General features: G+C 44.2%; 1 protein-coding gene across 3 annotated transcripts in view; it reads right to left on the reverse strand.

Annotated features, from left to right (window-relative positions):
• The window catches only part of flt4 (fms related receptor tyrosine kinase 4), a 241,438-nt gene that overhangs the window by 126,583 nt on the left and 87,928 nt on the right, over nucleotides 1-26,927 (reverse strand). For all 3 annotated transcript variants that reach the window (XM_043703133.2, XM_043703132.2, XM_087995138.1), the window contains exons 2-3: nucleotides 19,294-19,390; nucleotides 4,529-4,794 (exon numbers count right to left, since the gene is read on the reverse strand). In XM_043703133.2, coding sequence (XP_043559068.2) covers nucleotides 4,529-4,794; nucleotides 19,294-19,390 — 363 coding nt within the window. The remainder of the gene's footprint in view (nucleotides 1-4,528; nucleotides 4,795-19,293; nucleotides 19,391-26,927) is intronic.

Genomic DNA, 26,927 nt, shown 5'->3' on the forward strand with positions numbered 1-26,927 from the left:
ATTAATGACACCTCTGGATCAGGTAAGACATGAACTCAGGTCATATAGCCCAGAAATGGGGACAGGGGTACTACTGTCCATTGCAATGGAAGGTACTAATGGAGTGCTTCACTGTCATCAGTGGCATCCATTAGATGTGGCACTCTCAGCTGGACATCAAAAAAAAACCGGGGGGCACCATTTCAAAGAAGGGTAAGAGAGTTCTCTTGGGAGTTCTGATCAATATTTATCTCTCAAGAAGAATCAGAAATACAAATCATCTGCTCGTTTTCACAATGCTGCTGGTGGAGGCTGGATAATTCAAATCAGCTTTGTGCTTCCTTGCAGTTACAGTGAATGTATGTTAATGCTGATGATGCATCTTCCTGAAAATGTGTTAAGTTGCTTTAAAAATACAAGTCTTTTTCTTTAAATTAAACAGTGAGCACACTTCAAAGTTACTTCAATGGCTGTCCTTTAGCAAGTCCTGATGCTGTCTCTCTCATTTCTCCCTCTCTGTCTTCCTCCTTCACCACTTCCTTTCTACTTCCTTAACCACTTTCTCATGTACCTCGACTTCGCTCCCACTTTTTACCTGGGGTTCCCCTATAATGGTGTGTCTGTGCCCTTTTTGCAAGAAACTGTTTCTTCCATCAACAATGAGCACGTGGATCACTTTAAACACTTGAAGCATTAATCGTTGTTATTTTTGAAAATCTTTTGAGACCAGAGAAGAAAAATAAACTTAGATTGCTTAAAGCTGTACATTCAATTGGGAAGTGCACTGTCAGATAGAAATATGCAAGTTAACCAGTTGAAACTTCTTGACAGATGTTGAGAGATCTGACAAGTTTTGACATGATCCAATGAAGTCTCATGGTATCAGGTCAAACATAACTAAGGCATGAACCCTGGCTCAGTGGAAAGTATAGGAGGGTGCACCAGGAACAGCATCGGGCATGCCTAAAAATGAGATGTCAACCTGGTGTAGCTATGAAACAGGACTACTTTCATGCCAAACACCAGATGCAGCATCCAACAGATAGAGCTAAGTGATACCACAACAAATGGACCAGATATACTCTGTAGTCCTACCATCTAGTTGTGAATAGTGACGGACAATTAAATAATAAACAGGAGGACACATCTCCATAGATATCCCCATCCAGTCCATCTGCAACACTGCCACCCACCTGACAATATGGAAAATTGCTCAGATTTGTCCGGTTCGTAAAAAGCAGGTCAAATCCAATCCAGTGAATTAATGCCCCACCGGTCTATTCTCGATTGTCAGTAAAGTGATAAAAGGTGTCATCGACTGTTCCCCTTTAAGGACTCCATGTGCTGTGTGGATACAGTAATGCAACTCTGCCTTTCAGTTTCATCTGCTCGAAGGTTGCAAGCTGCGCACACAAAGAAATCAGGAGGTTTGCTGAAATGTTTGCTTTATAGGAACATAGGAAATAGGAGCAGGAGTAGGCCATTCAGCCCTTCCAGCCTACTCTACCATTCAATACGATCATCAAACTCAGTACCTTGTTCTTGCTTTCTCCCCATACCCTTTGATCCCTTTAGCATAAGAACTATATCTAGCTCCATCTTGAAAACATTCACTGTTTTGGCTTCAGTTGCTTTCGATGGCAGAGAATTCTACGGGCTCACCACTCTCTAGATGAAGAAATTTCTCCTCATCTCAGTCCTAAGTGGCCTACCCTGGATCCTTAGACTGTGACTCCTGATTCTGGACTTCCCATTCATCAGGAACATCCTTCCTGCATTTACTCGACCTGTCCTGTTGAAAAATGTATAGGTTTTCACCTCTCCCTCATTCTTCTAAAAACTAATTAATATAATCCTAGCCAATCCAATCTCTCTTCATACATCAGCCCTGCAATCCCAGGAATCAATCTGGTCAATCTTCATTGCACTCCCTCTAGAACAAGACCATCCTTCCTCAGATAAGGAGAACAAATCTGCAGACAATATTCCAGGTGTGGCCTCCCCAAAGCCCTGTACAATTGCAGCAAGACATCCCTGTTCCTGCACTCGAATCCTCTCACTATGAGTGTTAACATACCATTTACCTTCTTCGTTGTCTTCTGCACCTGCACCATAACTTATATTGTGTTTTATTGCTTTAAATAAACTAATCTATGGAATTTTAGGTTAGATTCCCTCTAGTATGGAAACAGGCCATATCGGCCCAACAAGTCCACATCGACCCTGCGAAAAGCACCCCACCCAGACCCACTCCCCTACATTTATCCCTAACCAATGCACCCAATACTGGGCAATTTAGCATGGCTAAACCACCCAACCTGCACGTCCCCGGACCGCAGGAGGAAACCCACGCAAACTCCAGCCAGTCACCCGAGGCTGGAATTGAACCCTGGTGCCTGCCGCTGTGAGGCAGCAGTGGTAGCCACTGAGCCACCATGCTACCCATAATCCCTGGTTCATCAATACCTGGAGAACAATTGACCATCAGACTTTGATCATTGATATAAAAATGGGGAGGATTAATAGGATGTCAACAGGGTTGAGTAACTTCAATGATGAGTAAGTCTGGACAGTTCACTGTAGGACTGAAAGAGTTCAGAGGTGGTCAGTGGAACTTTTCAAAGTGATGTGAGAGGTTTTGACAGAGTATTTAGAGACAGAAGATTCCCTCTGGCGAGTGAACTAATAACTGCAAGTCATTTAATCATTGAACAAAGTTGTAAAAGGGAGATGAGGAGAAATATTTCTACTCAGTCCGGATCTGGAATATCGTATCTGGAAAAGTGATGGAAACTGATTCCATTAATGATTTTAAAAGGGTTTGGACAGGAATTTGAGGAGGAGAAACTTCAAAGGTTATGGTCAAAAAGCAGAGACATTGGGACTTGACAACACATGAAGAATCCAACACAGACACAAAGGGCCAAGCAGACCTCTCTTTACCACAAGCATAGGTTTCTATGAATCTAGGATAGTAGGCTGGGGTTGTAACGTACAAAAGGTCTCTGGCTACTTATCAACCAATACCCGAAGTTCTAAGCAAGGGTCACTCGACCTGCAACATTAACTCTGATTTCTCTCCACAGATGTTGCCAGACCTGCTGAGCTTTTCCAGCAATTTTTGTTTTTGGTTCTGATTTATAGCACCTGCAGTTCTTTGGGTTTTTAATTCCCAACTTATGTTTTTCTCTGTGATTTACAATAGATCAGACTCCAAATGGGAAAGTTTCCCATCTATAGTGATTGTAATGTGATCAGCCAGCTGGAATATGAGTTCCCTGATTGAGCTGTTAATTTGGCCCAATCAGGGAGCCCTGGCTGACAAATATAAAGAGGAGTGTCAGAGTTGACTCTGATTGAGGCAGCATTAGGGTCAAGGATTCTTCATGTGTAAATAAAGAGTGATGTGGTGATGGGATACCAGCCTCTGTAGAGGTATTTCACCATCCTCCTTAAACAGTCTAACAGAAGGCACGTTCAGCAGTATTAATGCTTACAGATGAGGATATTTCAAAATGATTTATATGCTGCATTACAAAATATTATGAAAGTCATAACCCAAAACCATCATCTCTGCCCCCCTCCACTGAGGCTGCCTGATCTGCTGAGTTTTTTTTTGATCTTATGTTTGTTCCCAACATTGGTCATAGTATTGACCCTTAATATAGGAACAGAGGTTCAGGTTTTACTCTTTATAACATCATTGCAAGAACAATCATTGCAGAGGATAATGATCATCTCACAGAAATAATCATACATCATTGTAAAGAATGAGCAGCATATGAGCACACCGAGTCAATTGATTATCATTATCGCTGAGTCCTCCACTGTCAGCATCCTGAGGGTGGTCATTGACCAGACACTGAACTGGACTGGCCATATAAATACAAGGGCAGGTCAGAGGCTGGGAACTCTGCATGAGTAACCCACCTCTCAACTCCCCAAAGCCTTTCTGCTATCAATATCGCACAGCTCCAACACTACTTAAGAAGGTGAGTTTTGAGAAGATTTGTAGCTCAGGTCGAGGTTCTGGATGTAAGTTTGCTCACTGAGTTTGCTCAGTGAGCAAACCTGCATCCACTACTTAAGAAGCTCCAGGGCAAAGATGTTCATGTGACCTGCATCCCGTCCACCACCTTCATCACTAGTGCTCTCTCCATCACTAGTGCATAGCAGCAACAGTGTGGCGAATGTACAAAATGGACTGCAGCAACTTGTAAAGGCTTCTTCAACAGCACCTGCCAAAACTGTAGCCTGTACCACCTAAAAGGATGAGGGCAGCAGGCAACTGGAAATATCGCCACCTGCAGGTTCCCTTCCAACCTCATCCTGGCCTGGAAACATATCAGCTTTCTTTCACTGTTGCTGGGTCAAAATCCTGGTACTTCCTTCTTAACAACATTGTTGGCTTCCCAACACCAGATGGACTGTAATTGTTCAAGGGCACTTTAGAGACAGGCAATAAATGCTGGGTTTGCTAACAGTGCCTACATCGCATGAACAAAGAAGATTTAAAAAATCTCACAGTAATTGTCATTTGTCACATTACCTTTCACAAACACATATATACTGGTCGCCGTTGTTCCATCAACGATTGGTTCAATGAAGTGATAGAAGCAGCGATAATAGCCTGTATCATTAGCTCTGGCACCCATTAGCATGAATGTCTTGCAGTATTGATCTCTCTCTGATCCATCGCATTCCCTTATGCTCACTATCCGTCCCCCAAGTTCCTCCGACCAGTAAGATGCAGATTTTGTGTTGTCTTCAACTGCAGGTTTCCCAGGCCAGCTCCACCCCAGAGGCCTCTGCCCTCTGAAACACAGAACAGACAAACAGGACCTCGTTAATTCACTTCCAAATTCTAATTTTACTCACTTTTGTTTGCATCTAATATCACATTTTTCAGATGAGCTGTTAAACCAAAGCCCTGGCCATCCTCCCAAGATGGAGGTTAGAAGATCCTGAGGACAAGAAATCAACACAGAACAGGCAAGTTCTCCCTGGTATTCCTGATCGTTTTTTGACAAAGTTACAAACAGATTACCTGACCGTCATTACATTATTGTTACTGGATTTTGTTGTGTGCAATTTAACTGTTATGTTTCGCTACATTACCAAAGCAACTGCCAATCAAAAACTACTTCACAGATGGTGAAGCACTCTGCGACATTCTGAAGTCATCTTGGGAATGCCATAGAAACATACATTTTCTTTCTCTTGTCGTATCTGAGTTGGAAGGAAGTCAAGCAGAATGAGAGAGCAGTAGAGAACTCTGCTTCTAGGGGCAGTCAGGTCAGGAAAGTAGACAGAGTCATAGAGTCAAATGGCATGGAAACCGACCCTTTGGTTCAACCAGTCCATGCCAACCATAATCCCAAACTAAAATTAGTCCCACCTGGCTGCGCTTGGTCCATAGCCCTCCAAATATTTCTTATTCATTTACTTATCCAAATCTCTTTTCAATGCTGTAATTGTACCCACACTCCCCATTTCCTCAGGACGTTTATTCCACACACGAAGCACCCTCTGTGTAAAATAATTACCCCTCATGTCCTTTCTAAATCATTCTTCGCTCATCATAAAAATATGCACACGAGTCTTGAAATCCCCTTCCCAAGGGATACCTGCCATTCACCTTATCTATATCCCACATGATTTAAAAAGGTCACTCCTCAACCTCCTACACACCAGTGAAAAATGTCCCAGCCTATCCAGGCTCTCCTTACAACTCAAACCCTCCATTCCCAGCAACATCCTTGTAAATCCCTTCTGCACCCTCTCCATCTTAATAATATCCTTCCTATAACAGGCTGACTAGATATTGATTGGATGGATGACAGGACAGGATTTTTTTCCTGTGGGTATGGCTGCTATAGAATTTGCTCCTGAGGTTGGCTTGAGCTGATGTAACTGCGCAGCTGTTGTCAAGTTCAGACTCACGACCAACTCATGTGTTGTATCTCCTGCACTTTCAAAGAGCATGGTCAAACTCAGGTTCAATGTGTACCTGGAAGTGTTTGAAGAGGACAGATTGCTTCTAATCTCTGGAGTTTTGGAGTTTAGGAATTTAATGGAGTGATTAATGGAGTGGAAGGAATGAATGATTTATTTATTGACACATATATAAAGGGGCTGCACAGTGGCTCAGTGGTTAGCACTGCTGCCTCACAGCTCGACCTGGGTTCGATTCCAGCCTTGGGTGACTGTGTGGAGTTTGCACATTCTCCATGTGTCTGCGTGGGTTTCTTCCGGGTGCTCCGGTTTCCGCCCACAGTCCAAAGATGTGCAGGTCAGGTGAATTGACCGTGCTAAATTGCCTATAATGTTAGTGCATTAGTCAGGGGTAAATATAGGGCAGGGGAATGGGTCTGGGTAGGTTACTCTTCACAGGGTCGGTGTGGACTTGTTGGGTCGAAGAACCTGTTTCCATACTGTAGGGAATCTAATATAATCTACAGAGATACAGTGAAAAGTGTGCTGTCACCACAATCTGACGCCATTTTGAAGTACAAGAAGAGAGAGTACTTAATAGAGTTCATCTTCATTGGCCGACATCCCAAACACAGCTCCAGGACTTCTGCAAGGTCCTCACTCCTGGCTACCACAGTCAGGAGTCCCCGCTCGGGGCCTACTGCAACCAGGAGTCACCACTCTGGGCCTACTGCAGTCATAAGACCTGCTCCAGGCCCACCACAGCAAGGAGACCCCGCTCTGGGCACTGACACTGCCGCTGTTAATAACCTACCGTTACCGCCAAGAGTCTAAGCCCTGCCGTTGCCACGAAGAGTTCACCAGCCAACGCCCTGCTGCCATTCCAGGAGTCCATGCATCAGCCTCACAAAGCCTGGAGCCCCCGCTCGGCCATCAATATAAAAGCGTGTTAAGTTTCCTGCTTTGAACTTTTGTAATGGGACCTTGTTTCATGGTTGGATCTCACAGTCTTACAGTCACTTCCACATGCTTCTAGGATGTTTACTAATCAATCTGTTCTGAGACAGTATGACTTGAGTGTCTGGGACTTGCTCTGCGAATGTTTCAGACAAAGCGAAGGTAGAGTAGATACATTGAGAAATATTTCCTGATGGAGCCCAGAACACTGTCCAGGCATGATGGGAGGGTCTGCTTTTTCACACAAAAGGGTGCTGTAAATCTGGAACTCTTACCTCAGAAGGCTGGTGAGCGCAAGGATCAATTTAAAATTTTGAAACTGAGGTTGACAGATTTTTGTTAGGCAAGTGTGCCGAGGAATAGGGAATCAAAGTGAGGAAACTGAATGCAGACAAAATTCAGCCATGATCTGGAAGAACAGACTCAAGGGGCTGAATGGCCTCCTCTTGTTTCAATGGCTCTTTCCTCCAATCGCTCCATCTCTTCTGTCTATTTTATTGACAAACAAATGTTTTCAAATACATTTTTTTAACAACGCTCCAAGGCTCCTCAGACAGCACCTTCCAAATTCATGGCCAATTCCAATAAGAAGGACAAGAGCAGCAGATACATGGGAACATGACAAGTTCCCCACCATCCTGACTTGGAAATATATCTGTGTTCCTTCACCGCCACTGGGTCAAAATCCTGGAATTCTCTCCCTCAGGGCATTTGGACTGCAGCGGTTTAAGAAGGCAGCTCACCCCTACCTTCACAACAATTAAGAATGAGCAATAAATGCTGGGCCAGCCAATGACTCTCACATCCCTTGAATGAATAACAAAATAAACAATTTATTGAACCACAATCCTTTCCTGCATGTGTGTGTGTGTGTGTACGCACGAGAGAGAGTGAGTGAGAGAGATATGGGACCCTGGTTTTTCACTCTGCCTAGGATCATAAAGTCTTCCAACATAACAGGGTACAATGTAACCTCTGCTGTGTCTGACACCTCTGCCCTCTCCTTTACTGTGTTCATTTCCCTTTTAAAAGCTGCCATTGAGTCTGCCTCAACAACTGTTGCTGGTAAGACATTCTATATAAGGCGAGAAACAGCTTGTATTTGGACAGCATCTTTCATGACCTCTGGACTTCCCAAAGCACTTTACAGTCAATGAACTACCTTTGAAGTATCATCACTGCTATAATGTAGGAAGAGTCCTCTTGTGTAAAACATTTCCGTTCGCCCCTCCCTAGGTTCATTTGGTGGCGATCATAAATTGATGCCCTCCAGTTACTGACTCACCAAGTAATGGAAATAGTTTCCATGTATATTTTTGAACACATCTATCCCACATCTCAACTCTCCGCTTTGGTGAAAACAGCATCTCTTTCTCACCTTCTGACTCTGCTCCCTGACTCGAAAGAAAACAAAGACTTCCACTTTGATAGCACTTTTCATGTCCCATGAATGACCTAAACTATTTCACATCCGACCAACAGTTTTAGAATGGAGTCACTGCTGTTAAGTAAGAGAATCCAGCAGATAGTTTGTACATAGCAAGTTCCCACAAACAGTTATGTGACTGATGATTGGATCATCTGCTTTTCTTTAGTAATGTTTATTGAGAAAAAGACGCTGAGGAGGAGTCGATTTGTCTATAAACTGTTAGATTTAAAATTTCTTCCAGTCTCTGAATTTTAATTTTTCTTTTCACAGATTCTGTCCAATCAACTGTGTGTTTTCAGCATACTCTCTTTTTTAAAGATGACAGTTCTCTCTCTCCTTTCCTCATAACTTATGTTGAGGTTGTACAGGACGTTGGTGAGGCTTCATCTGGAGTATTGTGTACAAGTTCTGGTCGCCTTGTTATAGGAAGGGTAGTATTAATCTGGAGAAGGTTCAGAAGAGATTTTGCAGGGTGTTGTGGGAATGGAGGGTTTGAGTTATGAGGAGAGGCTGGGACTTTTTTTCACTGGAGCGTGGGAGATTGAGGGGTGACCTTATAGAGATTTATAAAATCATGAGGGACATAGATGAAGTGAATGGCAGGTGCCTTTTCCTTAAGGCGGGGCAATTCAAGACCAGGGGACATATTTTTAAGTTGAGAGGAGAAAGATTTAAAAAAGAGGGACGACATTTTTTATACAAGGGTGGTTTGTGTGTGGAATGAACTTCCAGAGGAAGTGGTGGATGCGTGTACAGTTACAAAGTTTCAAAGGTATTTAGATTAATACATTAATAAGAAATGTTTGGAGGGATATGGGCCAAGTGCAGGCAGGTGGGACTAGTTTAGTTTGGAATTATAGTTGTCATGGACTGGTTGGACTGTTAGGACTCCAAATGTAATAGATAACGTCAACAGTGACAGGCTGTTTCACATACAGCCATTGATACCAGAGCAAAGTTTTGGCATAGAAAGAGGCCATTCAGCTTTTCAGATGCATGACTCTATGACTGCATAGCTAAAGCCTGCCCTTAGTGTTGTAAAACCCTTCTGTATTCTGCCTGCTGGCACCTAATCTGAACTTAGGGCCAAGTCAACATTTCGTTCTTCCTTTATTCTTCATGGGATGACGGCATTGACAGTCAATGCCAGCTTTGGATGCCATTGTCTTGAGTGTTTTACTTAGTCATTGCACAAGGAAGTCAAGAGTCAATCACGTTGCTGTGGATCTGAAGTCTCATGCAGACCAGACAAAGTAATGATGGCAGATTTGCTTCCTCATAGGAAATTAGTGAACCAAAAGGATTTTTGTGACAATCAACAATTATTTTTAGGTCACCATGACTGAGACTACTTTTCACTTTCAGATTTATGAACTGAATTCAAATTTCACTATTTTAAATAGTATCAGATTTTAAATACACCACAGCCCAGTGGGAATGAGTTGTGGATAGGAGGTAAAATTCAAACATTTCAACCAGCCCATCTCCAACCACTTTCCAGCTGCTTACATTTTTAATGCTGAGAGCTTCAAGTTCTGAAGAAGGATCCAAAACGTTAACCCTGCTTTCTCTCCACAGATGCTGCCAGACCTGCTGAGTTTCTCTAGCAATTTCTGTTTTTGTTTCAGATTGCTAGCATCCACAACTCTTTGTTTTATTGTACATGAATCCCACTCTGGCTAATTTGTTGGTGTTACCTGAAGTTCCTCCATCCATGCCAGTTGTATTAGAAGATCTGATCTGCTCTTAAAGAATTGTTCTGGTTGGATGGCAAAGGAAAGAATTCACAAGAGTTTGAGGGAATAATTGAGGTAATAGGATTACGAGGATATAATTACATTGGGCGCAGTTGCATAGGAAGAGAGAAGGTTGAGAGGTGAAAGCATTGCTTATAGAACTCCAAATGTGATAGATAACATCAACAGTGACAGGCTGTTCCACATAGAGCCGTGGATGCCCTAGAATGGTTTTGGTGTAGAAAGAGACCATTCAGCCTTTCATATCTGCACTGGCTCATTAAACCGACTGTCCATCCTGTCCCCACTGTACAGCATCTGCCCTACAGCCTTGCAAGTTACAGAGCTTCAGGCGAGTTCCTTTCAAATGGTTGGCTAACGTGGTGCCACTGTTTAAGAAAGGTGGTTTAAGAAAGACAAGCCAGGGAACTATAGACCGGTGAGCCTGACTCGGTGGTGGGCTAGTTGTTGGAGGGAATACTGAGGGACGGGATGTACATGTATTTGGAAAGGCAAGGACTGATTAGGGATTATCAACATGACTTTGTGTGTGGCAAATCATGTCTCACAAACTTGATTTGAGTTTTTTGAAGAAGTAACAAAGCGGATTGACGAGGGCAGAGTGGTAGATGTGATCTATATGGACTTCAGTAAGGCGTTCGACAAAGTTCCCCATGGGAGACTAGTGATCTCATGGAATACAGGGAGAACTAGCCATTTGGATGCAGAACTGGCTCAAAGGTAGAAGACAGGGTGGTGGTGGAGGGTTGCTTTTCAGACTGGAGGCCTGTGACCAGGGGAATGCCACAAGGATTGGTGCTGGGTCCATTACTTTTCATCATTTATATAAATGATTTGGATTTGAGCTTAAGAGGTATAGTTAGTAAATTTGCTGATGACACCAAAATTGGAGGTGTAGTGGACAGTGAAGAAGGTTACCTCAGATTACAACGGGATCTTGATCAAATGGGCCAATGGGCTGAGAAGTGGCAGATGGAGTTTAATTCCAATAAATGTGAGGTGCTGCATTTTGAGAAAGCAAATCTTAGCAGGACTTATACACTTAATGGTAAGGTCCTCAGGAGTGTTGCTGAACAAAGAGACCTTGGAGTGGAGGTTCATAGCTCCTTGAAAGCGGAGTCGCAGGTAGATAGGATAGTGAAGAAGGCATTTGGTATGCTTTCCTTTATTGGTCAGAGTATTGAGTACAGGGGTTGGGAGGTCATGATGCAGCTGTACAGGACATTGATTAGGCCACTGTTGGAATATTGCAAGATGTGAAACTTGAAAGGGTTCAGAAAAAATTTACAAGGATGTTGCCAGGGTTGGAGGATTTGAGCTATAGGGAGAGGCTGAATAAGCTAGGGCTGTTTTCCCTGGAGCATCGGAAGCTGAGGGGTGACCTTATAGAGGTTTATTAAATTATGAGGGGCATGGATAGGATAAATAGACAAAGTCTTTTCCCTGGGGTAGGGGAGTCCAGAACTAGACAGCATAGATTTAGAGTGAGAGGGGTAAGATATAAAAGAGATCTAAGGGGCAACCTTTTCACGCAGAGGATGGTATGAGTATGGAATGAGTTGCCAGAGGAAGTGGTGGCGGCTGCTAAAATTGCAACATTTAAAAGGCATCTGGATGGGTATATGATTGGGAAGGGTTTGGAGGGATATGGACCAGGTGCTGGCAAGTGGGACTAAATTGAGTTGGGATATCTTGTCGGCATGGACGAGTTGGACTGAAGGGTCTGTTTCCATGCTGTACATCTCTATGACTCTATAAATGAGGTGAGGGTTCCCATTGACACCACCAGATTGGACACTGAATTCCACCACCCTCTGGGTTTTCCCAATGTCCCCTCTACCCTTCACCAGTGGCAGTAAATCTGTGTCCCCTTGGTAATTGCCCTGTCTCCTAGGGGCTTCCCTGTCTGCTTTATCCAAGCTTCTCGTTATTTTGTGCATTTGATTAAGTCATCACACATTATCCAGAAAGATAGAAGCCAGCACTTTGAAAGGAGCAAATGCAAAATTAATCTGAGGGAACAATATGGCAGTTGGCTGACCTATGAAACAGACCCCCAGGAATTTGGTCAAAACAGGCAATATTAATTCATTCAAATGCAAATCAGATAATAATGGTTTAGAACTAAAACTCAAGAAACTGGACACAGCAGATCTGGCAGCATTTGCGGAGAAAGAGAGACAGAGTTAACATTTCAGGCGGTGAGGGAGCTTGAGTGTTTTGAGACACACTAAGTGAGTTATTTTAAGATGTGATTTATGGTGAATGTCATGTATTTGGGCAACAGATGACTTTGGTTAACTAACCTGTCCATTACTGGGGCTTTTCCTCAACTCATGTCTGTGCCTGTTCTAAACCAATGTGCCTTTACAAAGGTCTGGAGAGAGATGCAATGGTTTTTTGTTGAAGTTCATCCTAAGCAGTTTTGTTACACAGGATTCTACAACTGTTCTGAGGCACTTACACAGGGGCAGCCCTTAGCTGCGCCCACAGGACCATTAACTCAGTGAAAGGTGTTCTGCTCTGCCCAAAACATGCTGGTCTTCCACTTGATCGCAACGGAGTGTTGTAGACTGGCACTTTCTAAGGTCCAGGACGATGTGCTGAGGGATGCGCTGAAGCTTGGGGTGACTGCCACAGAGGGGAAAGTTGGTGTCTGAGCTTTTTAGTGTGCAAATTGATGCTACATTTCTTACAAGACAGCATCAGCTACCCTTCAAAACTACTCAGTAAAAGTCTTTGGTGGCATTCCAAGGTCAAGAAAGGCCCTATATAAATTCAGGACTTCCTTTTATATGATTTAGCTGATGGTGAATAATATACAACGTCCAAGTTTGTTAACAGCTCAATATTAGATGGGAAAGGAAGGTGTAATGAGTCTGCTGTAGCAACTTTGACCAGTTTAGCGAGTGGGAAAGAACTGGGGTAAAGCATGGATTAGGTGCAGTTATTCGTTTTGGAAGAAAAATTGAAAAGAAACTGTTTGCTTATTAAGACCCTGAAATATTTTTATTCAGAATGATCATGAACAAACTCACTGAAAGATAACATACAGCTACGGCACACAAGTGACTTTCTTTATATATTGGCTCAAATGTATTATGACATGTCTTTGCATCAGGTGGAACTTAAACCTTGGCCTCTAGGCCAGAGATAGGGGCACTACCACTGTGCTACAACGGCCCTATATTTAAAAATATATTACAATATGAATTGGAGTTAAACAGTAAACACAGTCTGCTGCAATAGCAAAGTGCTTTGGTGAGGACACATGCAGAAGGGAATGGTGTACAGGTATGGGTCTCCTCACTCTACCCAAAATACAAGCCACCAATCACTGGTAGAGCAACATAAAACATCTTCAAATTGCTCTTTCTATCCAACTGAGCATCCTCCAGCAGGTCTGAGCTCCTCCAAATCCTCTGGTTTCCAGTTTCCCACCATTGTCTTTACCTACAGCTCCCGAGAGCCTGGGTCTGGAATTCTCTCTTTCTTTGGTTAACCCTATTAAGCCATCTGGCCTAATACCTAATTTATGCAGCTCAGTGTCAGACTTTGTTTGATAATGCTTCTGAAGACTGGAGTGGAATGTTTCACTGTATTAAAGTTGCTATATAAATGCAAGTTATCACTGTTGGCTTTCACTTCCAGCATTGATAGGAAGGAAGGTGAAACAGCTAATTAGCTTCCACCGTTCTGACATTGAAACTCTAGTGGGTTGGCAGAGGGACATGTCACTGTGTTCAAGGCATCACGTAAATATATTAAATTATTGTTTTCTTTAATTAAGTTGCTCTCACTTTCCTTCTCTGTCTCCTTCCCTCCCACTCTCCTCAACCTTTTCATCTGGTTCCTCACCTGGATTAAAAAAAAATCTCTTGTCAGTGAAGTAAAGATTTAATTTCTTTTATTACTTTAGTACTTCAGTGACAAGGCTGGCATTTACTACCTAACCCTAACAACCTGCATGATCAAACTGGCTCACTCGGCCCTTTCAGGGGGCAATTAAGAGGTAAATGAATTGTTGTGGGTCTGGGGGTCACAGATAGGCCAGACTGGGTAAGGAAAACAAGTTTCACTCCCAGTTGGGTTTTTGCAACAACCAATGATAGTTTCATGGCCACCATCACTGAGACTCAATTCCAGATTTTTATGAACTGCGCTTAGTTTTCATCAGCTGGTAATGGTGGGGTTAAAACCCAGAGCATTTCCCTGGCTCTCTGGGTTACTAGTCCAGTGACATTACCACTACACCACCTCCTCATTCATCTGACAACTGAAATCTGCCCCTATTTCAGTTTTTATCTCCTTGCCTCCCCCAATCTTCACGTGACCATAAAAGGGTCATTCAAAGCACAGCATGGTGCAACAGCAAGAGAAGTTGCTGCTTTCCAAGTGACCAAAGGCTATTTGACTGCAGGCCTTCACTGCTGTCCACAGTCCAGCACACACACACAGTCCAGGAAAGATGACTAGACTTTAGGGATTAGATGGGTAACTAGAGCTGGTATTTTATTACCTTCTGTTTGTTTCTCAATAATAATTCCAAGGCACCTCCCTGTGAAATTTGGAGAGATTTACAATAAGCAGCTAAGAAATATCTAATTCCACATGTTTTCTTTGCTGCCTAAAATATATCTGTGTAACATCTGCTTTTGCTTTGCAGCTTACATGTACTACTGTAATTTTGCTCTCTTGACATTCTCCATAAATACTGCGGCAGATGGATTCCATTGCAATAAAATCCTCACACTCAGTCCTTATTCTCTTAACTACTGAACTTCTTTCTCCTGGAAATTCAGCATAAAGACTCTTCCAATTTTTAATAGATGCACCATAGAAAGCATCCTATCTGGATGCGTCACAGCTTGGGATGTCAACTTTTCCCACGACCCAAATGAAACGACCAGAGAGTTGTGAACATAGCCCAGTCCATCACACAAAGCAACCTCGCATCATTGACTCCATCTATACTTGCCACTGCATTGGGAAAGCAGCCAACATCATCAATGACGCCTCCCGTCCCATGTATATTCTCTTCCACCCTCTTCCATCAGGCAGAAGATATAAAAGTTGTATACACTTACAGATTCGAGAACAGCTTCTTCACCACAGTTACCAGACGTTTGAATAGACCTGTTTAATGTTAGTATTGATTTCTCTCTGCACCTTCTCAGCAGCTGTAACACTGTATCCTGCACTCTGTTCTGTTACCCTGATGCACTTGTATAGTCGGATCTGCCTGTAAAGCATGTAAAACAACACTTTTCACTGTACCTCAGTACATGTGACAGTAGTAAATCCATTCTAATCAACCCTCCCTCACCCTTCCCTTCACCCCCTATACATGAGATTGTGGGATCAAATCCCACTCTGAGAATCCAGGATGATATGCCCAGTTCTGAGGGAGTGCTACACTGTCAGAGGGGTCAGTGAGCAGCTTATGTTGAAAGCAATGTGTGTGCATTTACAAGAGAAGCCACAATGAAAATGTTTGTGATCTAATCTTCTTGAGGAGTTCAAAATCTCCACACCTTTCCCACAGAGAACTCCACAGAGAAATAGAGGGCGACTATGCCCAGGCCAGCCACCCTATTGGCTGATGATTATGACCTGGTCCAGGAGCAATCCCCTCTTTGTCAATTCCAACCAACTGAAAAGGATCTGAAATAACTCCAGAGGCCATATCCCACCACCAAGTCACTCAGTAGTTGCAATCATCAAGAAGGTACAACACCTCTTCTCTTTCAAGTGGCTAATGAAACTTGGCATGTCCATAAGGACCCTCACCAACATCTACAGATGCACCATTGCAAGCATACTGTCCGGGCACATAATGGCCTGGTATGGCAACTGCCCTGCCCAGGAGCTTAACAAAACTACAGAGGGTGGTGTGTTCAGCTCAGACCATCATGGAAGCCAACCTTCCATCCATGGGCTACATTTACACGGCTCGTTGCTGTGGAAAGGCTGCCAACATCATCAAAGACCCATCACACTTCGGTAATGATCCCGTACAATCTCTTCTGTCAGGCAGAAATACAGAAGCCTGAACACACGCACCAGCAGGCGCAGGAACAGCTTCTTCCTGGCCGTTATTAGATGGATGAATGAACTCTCTAGCCTCAGATAATGCTGACGTTGCTAATGTTGGTCTCTCTTGTATGCCCTGTGCAATGTACCCTGGATGCCTCTGTCTAAATCTTTTGTTCTGTACATTCTTGCGATAATCTGCCTGTACGGCTCATAAAGAAAGCTTTTCACTGTGCTTCAGTACACGTGACAATAAATCAATCAATTAGTTGAGAGTCCTTGCCACTGATCCAGATCCCTCAGAGGCAGCTCTCAGAGTGAACAGAATCTCTGACACTCCCATTCCTATCTGTCAGCCAGAGCTCCCTGATTGGACCAGGTTAACAACCCTGATCAGGGAGTTGATATTCTATAAGGTCCGCCTGACTGACATTGTTGCAATCGCTACAGGATCAAGGTGGGCAGAGTGAAAAGAGACTGAGAGGGAGAGAAATGCTGGGAATGCTCCTCAGGATTGGCAGAGAGATGCTGAGATGAAAGGTGGGGCCAAGAAGGCTGTTTTAATTGCTGGAAGGTGAGGCATGTCCGGGCGATAGCTGGAGACACTAGGTAGAACCAAAGGGACTTGCTCTCCCTGTAGCCTGTGCAGAGAATGGGAGTCAGTCAGAGAATGTAGCAAACTAGTAGAATGCTATGACCACATCATTGTGAAGGCATTCTTGAGAGTGCAGATGTGTTTAAATGAATCTATGAGATTTACCAATAATTAGTAGCTAAAGGAAGGGTGGCTATATTTCCCCAGGGTGTGGGGTGAGTAAGCCTGGAGTGATACTGAGGGATACCAGGGCCGGCCAAACTCTGCTGCTGGGAAAAGAGATGACCCTTCCGCCAGAGATGCATCAAATGCCAAGATACTGGGAAAAAAGATGGATGGGTGGTGCATGCTGATCCCCATCAACCAGGTGCTAGAGGAAGTGACCTGTGTTGGGATGAGTGACCTTTGGAGTTATCCCCCAGCTGGATGGGATTGACACACTCTCCAGTGACCTGGTGGGACCAAAGGTGTGGTCTCCAGGCATCCCACAGAGGTCAGGGAGCGCCTACAGTTGCAGGAGAAAATAAGAAACAAAATTTGAAATTGCTGGAAAAACTCAGCATGTCCAGTAGCATCTGCGAAGAGAAAGCAAAGTTAATGCTTCAGGTCCAGTGACCCTTCTTCAGAACCAGCATTAAAAAATAAGGAGATAACGAGGAAATGGAGACTCCCTTACAGACTTACATGAGTGGACATTGATTCAGTAGGTACTGGTGCCACTAGGATACCATGGGGAGATATTGCAGCTACCTCAAGAAATCCCAATGACTGGGCATATTAAAATATGCACTTTCACTGTCTGTATCTCCACAGGGCCATATCAGGTTGATATGCACCCAGACAGTATGCTTTCAATGATCATCTTTAGAAGTTGGTGAGGGGCCTTATGGACATGCCAGGTTGTGGGAAAACCCCAAGCTGCAATTAAAGCAACTCCCATGATTCCTGTATTGATTTTTGGGAATCCATTCAGCAAGGCCATTTGTGTGTCTAAATAACAACTAGGGATTGGCGCAGGCTTGGTGGGCTGACGGGCCTGATACTGTGCTGTTATTGAATTGTATGGTATATATTAAGGTGTTAAAGGACCACTGTGGGACTGCACCCATTTTGGCAGCACTCAGGGGACATTACCCTCCCTTTGTGTGTTTTCATGTTGCAGTAGCTATCCTTGCCAGCAGTTGGATGATAAGGAACACCCAAAACAGAAACACCTAATGTGATCTGCACAGATTCTCTCAAAAATAAAAGAGCAGAGGATTGGGTTGTGAGATTAAATGGAACAGTATCGACTGAACCTACTTCCAGACACACAAAGGTTGGCTGCTAGGACAAGTTTGGCGGGAGAATGTTATCCTGGAATTAGTAATTGAGTCGTGGAAATATGAGAAGAGCTGAATATTCCCTCAATTCCCCTCTGCTCCCTCAGGGTCCTTCCAATCCCTCCACTCCCTCGTGATCTCTCCTGTTCAAACTCATCTACTCCCTCATGACCTGTTCTATTCAAATTCCTCCACTCCCTCAGTCTCTGCCCATGCCAAATCCTTCTATTTTCTCTGAATTGCTTCGTGATCTCCCCCAGCTTGTTCTACTGTACCTTGCCCCCGTTCCTTTCTCTTTCTCCCCTTTACCCCGACCCCACCGTTAGCAGAGGAACCTCTGCACCAACTCCACATCCCCTACAAATCTCTGCTCTCGAGCGTTCTCCCCATCAACCCGACTATTGCAATCTACTTTAAATATTGTGTCTTTCCTTCAGTCACTTCCTCCAATCAATCTGCTACCTCCTGCTTGGTGCCTTGATGGACATCCAGCTATGTGGCAGGAGACTATGTAAACATAACTGCTGCTATTTGTGGCCCTACGGGATTGGCTTGGCCTACCAATCAATTAAAAGCAAATGCAAAACAGAGACAAGAAGAAAAAAAAACAACCCTTCTGAACTTGCTTCGTCCACATCTGAGTTTGAGCAGCACACTTGGATCAAATGTAAACGTTGTGACTGTGTTCCTGTGTGTACCTTGGCTCATTTCAAACCGATGCTGAGATGAATTGTGAAGAAATGAATGTTTTTGATGTTTGTCAGCCTGTCTGAGATTGCCAAAAGCTCTGAAACCAACTTCATAATATCCTGAAGCTGAGTCTGTCTCACTGAATACATGATGGCCATGAAGAAACTCCAGGGGAACTGTATCAAGAGTAGGGTTAGTGATAAGGTAGTGTAGCTCACTACCATGAAAATGGTTGTAGTGGATGGTGTAATGGATTTAATGTATAAAGACAAGATCAAAATTGTTTACATAGTCTCCTGCCACAAAGCTGAATGTCCATCAAGGCACTAGGCAGGAGATCAAAATTGCCCACTGTACTCGAGGTGTGGCCTTGCCGATATCCCGTATAATTATCTTCTTCCTCTTGTACTCCAATTTCTTTGTAATTACTAGCTAAGTATCAGTTGCAACATGGGATCTCATTTTAAGGTTTGTTTTTATAAGCACTTTTAGTTTGAAAATTAGGTATAGGATGAAGAGGGAATGAATTAGCTTGAAACTAATCATGAGACCTTACCAGTTTGCAGCAGGAAATCTCCTAATAGTTGCTGCACTTACCTGCAGGTGAAGGTAAGGGTGTTGCTAACGTCGAGCGAGTATTCTGTTCCCGAGATATTGAGTGTGGGCGCTGTCATCGAGAATCCCTGCACCAAACCTGTGGAGAGTTAGGGATTCCAGTCATTTTAAATATTGGAGATATTCTATTCAGAATTCAAAGTACCATGTGACTCCTTCCTGTGGGCCCAGAGCTGAGGATAAAGACCTCAGTACACATGCAGTCCCAAACTATGACATCTTTAATTCAGTCTTGCCACATCATTATCCTGGTCCACAAGCCTGGTCATAGAAACAGAGAGTCTTATAATAAAGAAGAAGGCCATTCACTTCCACCTGCTTCTACTGGCCATTTGAAACAATGATATAATCTTTCCCCATTGCAATACAAAATTGAAAGTTCCTACTCAGCTTCCACTGATCTTCCATGCAACACATTCCAAATTGCAACACCCTCTGTAAACAAAATTCACCTCCTCTGGCTCTCATGCCAATCACCTGAAATCTGTCTCTTCTGGTCACTAACCCTCTTGCTACTGGACACAGTATCTCCCTGCCCGCCTCTATCAAAATCCTATGCAACATTGAACACCTCGGTTACATCTCCCCTAGAATTTATTTTTACTCGATGCAACAATCCCAACCTCGCTAGTTGTTTTATGTGAGGAAACAGATTGTGAAACGGTCCTCTGATGTAGTGGAATGGTTGGAGGCTGCACCCAGAATAAATGGTAAGTTTGCCAATCATCAACACTCTGTTTGTAAATGAGACTCTTGCCTTCTCCACCTACAATCTTCTAGGGTGTTATAAGGAATCTCATCGCAAGTACCTCATGATCTCAGGGCCATTCAGTAGCTCTCTACCCCAGCGCAATGGACTTAGCTGCAATGCACTGAATGTACAAGTCCAGGAGCAAGGTCAAGTCAAGTTGCCATAGTCTTCCCAGACCATAGGGGCTGCTCTCTCATTAGAAAGAGACAATTGGTGGTGATTTAACCTGAGGGCCACCATACCTCAGGGGAGGAGAGAGGTTGAGAAGGAGAGTACTCCAATGTAACCTCAGCCGGTGCAGGGATGGAACCCATGGTATTGGTATCATATTGCTTCACAAACCCACCGTCTAGCCAACTGAGCTAAACTGACCTCCACACTGACAGTGAGTGGGTAAGGGCTGGGCTGACTGCGCAGTGGAATATAACTGGAAACAGAGCATGCTTTGCAGGTCTTCCTAAGGCCAACCCAATGTTGGGTCAGAACACTCATTTCAATCACTTAGGCAACCGGCCTACTTTTGGCAACTGAAATACAGGCCCCTCGCCACAGTAAAGTTTCAGATAACACCCTGGGACAGAAGGAGTGATTTCAGGAGTGAGAGAAGAGTTGTGGCTGTGGTAAGAGTGAAAGACAGGAACACAGAAAATAGGAGCAGGAGTAGACTGTGTGGTCTTTTGTGCCTGCTACAACATTTCATCTTAATCTATTCCCATGTCAACTACTATCACCGTGGCAACATTCCTTCACACATGGATGATGTGAGAATTTGGAACTTTCTCCCAAAAAGCAGATGAGGCTGGGGAGTCATTTGGAAGTTTCAAAACTGAGTTGGATGATTTTTTTGGCGGAACATTTTGAATGTTATAGAAATGGAGTAAATGGAGTTAAAATGTCAGATCAGCCATGACCCAATTGAATGGGGCTTGAATAACTAAATGGTCTCTTCCTCTTCCTGTGAAGAAGATTGTTGGGGATTAGGTCCCCAGAGGAACCTTATGATGATGTCTCAGAACTACACATCATTGAGTATGAATGGTATGGAGTGGAAGGAGTTAGAACATTCTGGAAGAACATCATCAGACTGCAACATTCTAGAATGAATCACTGATCTTGCAGAAGCCAGCAGAGAAACAACAAAAACACATCTTTACCTCAAGTATTTCTAAACCTGTCAGAGCCTTTCCTTAACTCACTTATCGACACAGATGAATCAAGTTAAAGACCTGGGGAGCAGTGAAGGGGTAAGGAAAGAAGCTATACAGCAAATGTTGAAAAAAGTACTCGGGATAACTTATTTGAGTATGTATAAAACTATTGATCATTGTTTAAGATGACGGGAGAAAAGCTCAGGGAGGGGTGTTGTGTAAGGGTCCTAGAACAAGCTTGCAATGAGATCACAGAGTTCCACATCACTGAGTATAAATAGTATAGAGTAGGCGGAGCTCAGACACTGAAAAAGCACCATCAGATTGCTATACTCTAGAATGAGAGCTCATGGATATGAACAAACAAAGAAAATATATTAGTCCTTTACTTAATATAACTACAAATCAGAGCCTGGGCTATCCATGATTGCGACTTACAGCTGTTTTTAATATTAATTTATAATAAATAGTGTCACTTTGAAAATTTTGACTGTGACTTCTCACCCAGTCTGTCTTGAACCTCCAACTCATGGTGTGGCATCACATGATAAAAGAAAGAGGGATGAGATTTACTTCAAGGAATTGAGCAGATCAGATAAGTGAATACAATGAGTTGAGACTTTGCAGGAGTTGATACAACAGAATGAATGGCTTGCTAGGCCATTTCAGAGGGCAGCTGAGAGTCAAAAATATTATCGCGGATCAGGAGACAAATGTAGGCTAGACCAGGTAAGGATGGCAGATTTCTTTCCCTGAAGGACATTAGTGAACCAGATGAGTTTTTCCCAACAGTCAACAATGGTTTCATGCTCATCATTAGACTCTTAAGTGCAAAATTTTATTGAACTAAAACTTCACCATCTGTTCTGGCAGGATTTGAACCTGAGTTTCTGGATTAATAGCCCAGTGATACAAGCCATCACCTACCCTACATTCACCAAAGATCCTCAGACAGCATCTTCCAAATCCACGATCACTTCCTTCTGGAAGGACAAGGGCAGCTGACACACAACCCCCTGCAAATTCCCTTCCAAACCACTCACCATCCTGACTTGGAAGTATATTGCTGTTCCTTCAATATCGCTGGATCAAAATCCTGGAATTCCTTCCTTAAGAGTGTTGTGGGGCTACCTACAGCACATGGACAGCAACAGTTCAGGAAGGAGGCTTACCACTACCCTCTCAAGGGCAACTAGGGGCAGGCAATAAATCCTGGCCCGGGCAGTGACATCCATGTCCCATGAGTGAATGAAAAAAAAGAGCTTCATTTTAGTTAGAAATGGCATATGGATGCTACTGGCTAGGTAAGGATTTATTACCCATCCCTAATTGTCCAGAGGGCAGCTAAAAGTCAACCTCATTGCTGAAGGTCTGGAGTGACATATGGACCAGATGAGGTAAGGATGGCAGATTTCCTTGACACGTACGTCTGTAATGCTAGGACTTCTTATTTCTTTATACATCTGATTTTTTTCCCCTAAGGACTTGCACCTAGATACCTAAGATGACATCATAAGTGGCAAATTGCAAACTCGTCACTGTACTCATGTGACAATAAAGCCAATTCTAATTGAACCATATGAGTGTTTATGTCTATTGACCTAGTTACCATGAGGCCAAATTTTAATTGAATTGAGAATTCATCGGTTTCTGTGGTAAGATTTGAACCGATGTAGCCAGCACATTAGAGTCAAGAGTGTGTTGCTGGAAAAACACAGCAGGTTGGGCAGCATCCAAGGAGCAGGAGAATCGATGTTTCGGGCATAAGCCCTTCATCAGGAATCAGCCAGTGCCTGTATTTACACCTCCAGCATCTGCAGTCCTCACTTTCACCCAGCACATTAGCCCAGGTTTCTGGATGAGTAGCTCAGTGACGTACCATGAGCTAAGTGACGGGCTGCCTGGCTGTTATGGATAATCCTATAGGCTCTGATTAAAAACTTCTGAACCCTGTGGCTTTTGCAGGAGCTGGTGACACAGACGTCAACCTCAGGCTCTGTCTGTCTGTACTGAAAATGGGAACTTTTCCAAATGCACAAGTCTTCAAAGAGAAAGATTCAGTTCCATAGCTTTAGCTGCCTCACATTCACACTGGCAAACAAATAAACTTGCCTCCCAATGAGAAAGACTTTTCACAAATATCTCTCAATAGTGCCAAAGGCAGTTAGTGGAGTAATTATTCCCAGATAAGACTGCAATCCTGTTATGCACTTCCCCTGCTCCCCATTTCTATTTAAACACCATGTGTGGGTGTAAGAAATGCCAGATGTTTAGAATGGGTTATTATTAAATAGTTTGGTCTCATCAGTCCAGGGGTTTGTGTCATTGAGACATTGTAACAGTTTATTTTGGAAAAGATAAACCCGCCTTTCACCTCTCCCTTTCTTGACTTTCAATGGCCCAAGTGCATTACCCAACAATCTATTCATCACACACAAACCCAAGGAGATCCATGAAACTCTTCAAGGCCAATGCTCCTGGTGCCTGTACCGTGGAAGGGCAGTGAAATCAGAAGGGAAATACAGAGGGCATGTAACACTGCTGGAGGGACAATACTTTGGAATGTCACACTGTCAGACGGGTAGCACTGAGGGAGTGCTGCACTGTCAGAGGATCAATACTGAGGGAGTGCCGCACTGTCAGAGGGTCAGTACTGAGGGAGTGCTGTACTATCAGAAGGTCAGTACTGAGGGAGTGCTGAACTGTCAAAGGGTCAGTACTGAGGGAGTGCTGCACTGTCAAGAGAGTCAGTACCTTGGAAGTGATGCACTGTCAGAGCAAGGAGCACTTTACAGTGCTGGAGGAACTGTTTTCTACATTAAGCATCAACCAGGAGCCCCAGCTGTACTCGAAGGCAGATCTGAAGGATCCCATGCAGTAGGAGTTCCCTGGGACAATATTTATCCCTTGTGTCACTATATACTGGTTAACTGTTCCTGCATACAAATTGGTTTGTCATTCCAACAATACAATCACGGGTACCCTTAAGTGGATCTTTGGCCAAAGGTTGTTTTGCAAGGTCCTGTGATTGAGAAAGGTGCCATAGAAATGCAAACATTTCTTTCACTTGCAGTGAAGGTCCAGAAATCACCAGCTCAGTTTCAGTTCAGTGCTTGCTGTTGAACAGCCCACACATCGTCCGAAATTTGAAAAAACAGGATACTGAGGATGATGTTTGAAAATTCACAGAAGGTGGGTGGGGGTTCCTGTTTTCCTGCGTGTTTACAGAATCTTGAACACCAAATAATCCAACTGCATCAGTGCTCCTCAGAGCAGGACAGATGGACTTTGTATGCACCCATATGTAGCATCAGTGAACAATACCAATGTCGATTTCTGATCGATTCGAGTGTATTGGTGGCGCCAACACTGTTTGAGATAAAAATTGTACAGAAATTATAAGAAGAGAAATTGGTTGATGGGTCCCCGGTATTGTTTAACTCTACACAAGCATATTTTCGGCATCACATTCGATTAGCATAGCCTTCTCTTCCTTCCTCCGTCATATGTTTATGCAGCTTCTGTGTAAATGCTATTCACCTCCACCATCTCTTGTAGTGGTGAGTTCCCCATTCCCACCACTCACGTACAGTTATGTAGAATTTACAGAGTGACTTTTCTCGACGTTGGCAGAATTCCTGTCTCCGAATCAAAAGCCGTAACCTCACATCAGGCAGCCCCAGTCAGAGGCAGGGCCTGTGACACTGCATCCCAGTGACAGTCCACAGATTTACACGGGGTTGGCAGTATGTGCAGGATCCTCATCCAGTGTCTCACCATTGTTTGGGGGTCTCTAGGGAATGTGTGAGCATTTACAGGGAGTCCCTGGGGAGTGGGTTTCCACAACTTACAGGGATTTGCAGGGGGGAGTGTCAGTGTTTACACTGGATTCCCAGGATTGTGTCAGTATTTATAGAGGGTCTGTGGGAATTTCTCAGGATTTACACAAGGGTTTTTTTTTGGAGAATGTTAGTATTTACAGGGACTCCAAGGAATATATCAGTAGTTAGAAGGGGTCCCCATGGGTGTGCTGGTAATTCAGAGCTCCTTGAGAATGTATCAGTATTTACAGGGACTGTGTGTATATTTACACGGGGGTCCCTGGGGACTTTGTGTATATTTACGGGGGGTCGCTGGGGAGTGTGTGTGTATTTACAGGGGGGGTCCCTGGGAAGTGTATGTGTATTTACAGGGGGGTCCCTGGGGAGTGTATGTATGTTTACAGGGGGTCTCTGGGGAGTGTGTGTGTATATTTACAGGGAGTCCATGGGGAGTGTGTGTGTATATTTACAGGAGGGGGTCCCTGGGGACTGCGGGTATATTTACAGGGGGGTCCCTGGAGAGAGTGTGTGTACTTACAGGGGGTCCCTGGGGAGTGTATGTGTATTTACAGAGAAGTCCCTGGGGAGTGTGTGTATATTTACAGGAGGGGGTCCCTGGGGAGTGTGTGTGTATTTACAGGAGGGGGTCCCTGGGAGTGTGTGTATATTTACAGGGGGGTCCATGGGGAGTGTGTGTGTATTTACAGGGGGGCTCCCTGGGGAGTGTGTGTATATATACAGGGGGGTCTCTGGAGAGAGTGTGTGTACTTACAGGGGGTCCCTGGGGAGTGTGTGTGTATTTACAGGGGGGGTCCCTGGGGAGTGTGTCAGTATTTAGAGGGAGATCCCTGGGGAGTGTGTGTGTATTTACAGGGGGGTCCCTGAGGAGTGTATGTGTATTTACAGAGGGGTCCCTGGGGAGTGTGTGTGTATTTATAGGGGGGTCCCTGGGGAGTGTGTGTGTATTTAAAGGGGGGTCCCTGGGGAGCGTGTGTGTATCTACAGGGGGGTCTCTGGGGAGTGTGTGTATATTTACAGGGGTGTCTCTGGGGAGTGTGTGTGTATTTACAGGGGGGTCTCTGGGGAGTGTGTGTATATTTACAGGGGGGTCCCTGGAGAGTGTCTGTGTATTTACAGGGGGGTCCCTGGGGAGTGTGTCAGTATTTCCAGGGAGTCCCTGGGGAGTGTGTGTGTATTTACAGGGGGGTCCCTGGAGAGAGTGTGTGTACTTACAGGGGGTCCCTGGGGAGTGTGCGTGTACTTACAGTGGGGTCCCTGGGGAGTGTATGTGTATTTACAGAGAAGCCCCTGGGGAGTGTGTGTATATTTATAGGGGGGTCCCTGGGGAGTGTGTGTGTATTTATAGGGGGGTCCCTGGGAAGTGTGTGTGTATTTACAGGAGGGTTTCCCTGGGGAGTGTGTGTATATCTACAGGGGGGTCCCTGGGGATTGTGTGGGTGTGTGTATTTACAGAGGGGTCCCTGGGGAATGTGTGTATATTTACATAGAAGTCCCGGGGAGTGTGTGTGTATTTATAGGGGGGTCCCTGGGGAGTCTGTGTGTATCTACAGGGGGGTCACTGGGGAGTGTGTGTGTATTTACAGGGGGGTCTCTGGGGATTGTGTGTATATTTACAGGGGGGTCCCTGGGGAGTGTGTGTGTGTATTTTAGATTAGATTACTTACAGTGTGGAAACAGGCCCTTCAGCCCAACAAGTCCACACCGCACCGCCGAACCGTAACCCACCCATACCCCTACATTTACCCCTTACCTAACACAATTCACCTGACCTGCACATCTTTGGGGGTCCCTGGGGACTGTGTGGGTGTGTGTATTTATAGGGGGGTCCCTGGGGAGTGTGTGTATATATACATAGAAGTCCCACGGAGTGTGTGT

The sequence above is a fragment of the Chiloscyllium plagiosum genome, unplaced genomic scaffold (assembly GCF_037043375.1).
Source record: "Chiloscyllium plagiosum isolate Xiang-an unplaced genomic scaffold, Cpla_swu_hap1 HiC_scaffold_16, whole genome shotgun sequence".
NCBI classification, from domain to species: Eukaryota; Metazoa; Chordata; class Chondrichthyes; order Orectolobiformes; family Hemiscylliidae; genus Chiloscyllium; species Chiloscyllium plagiosum.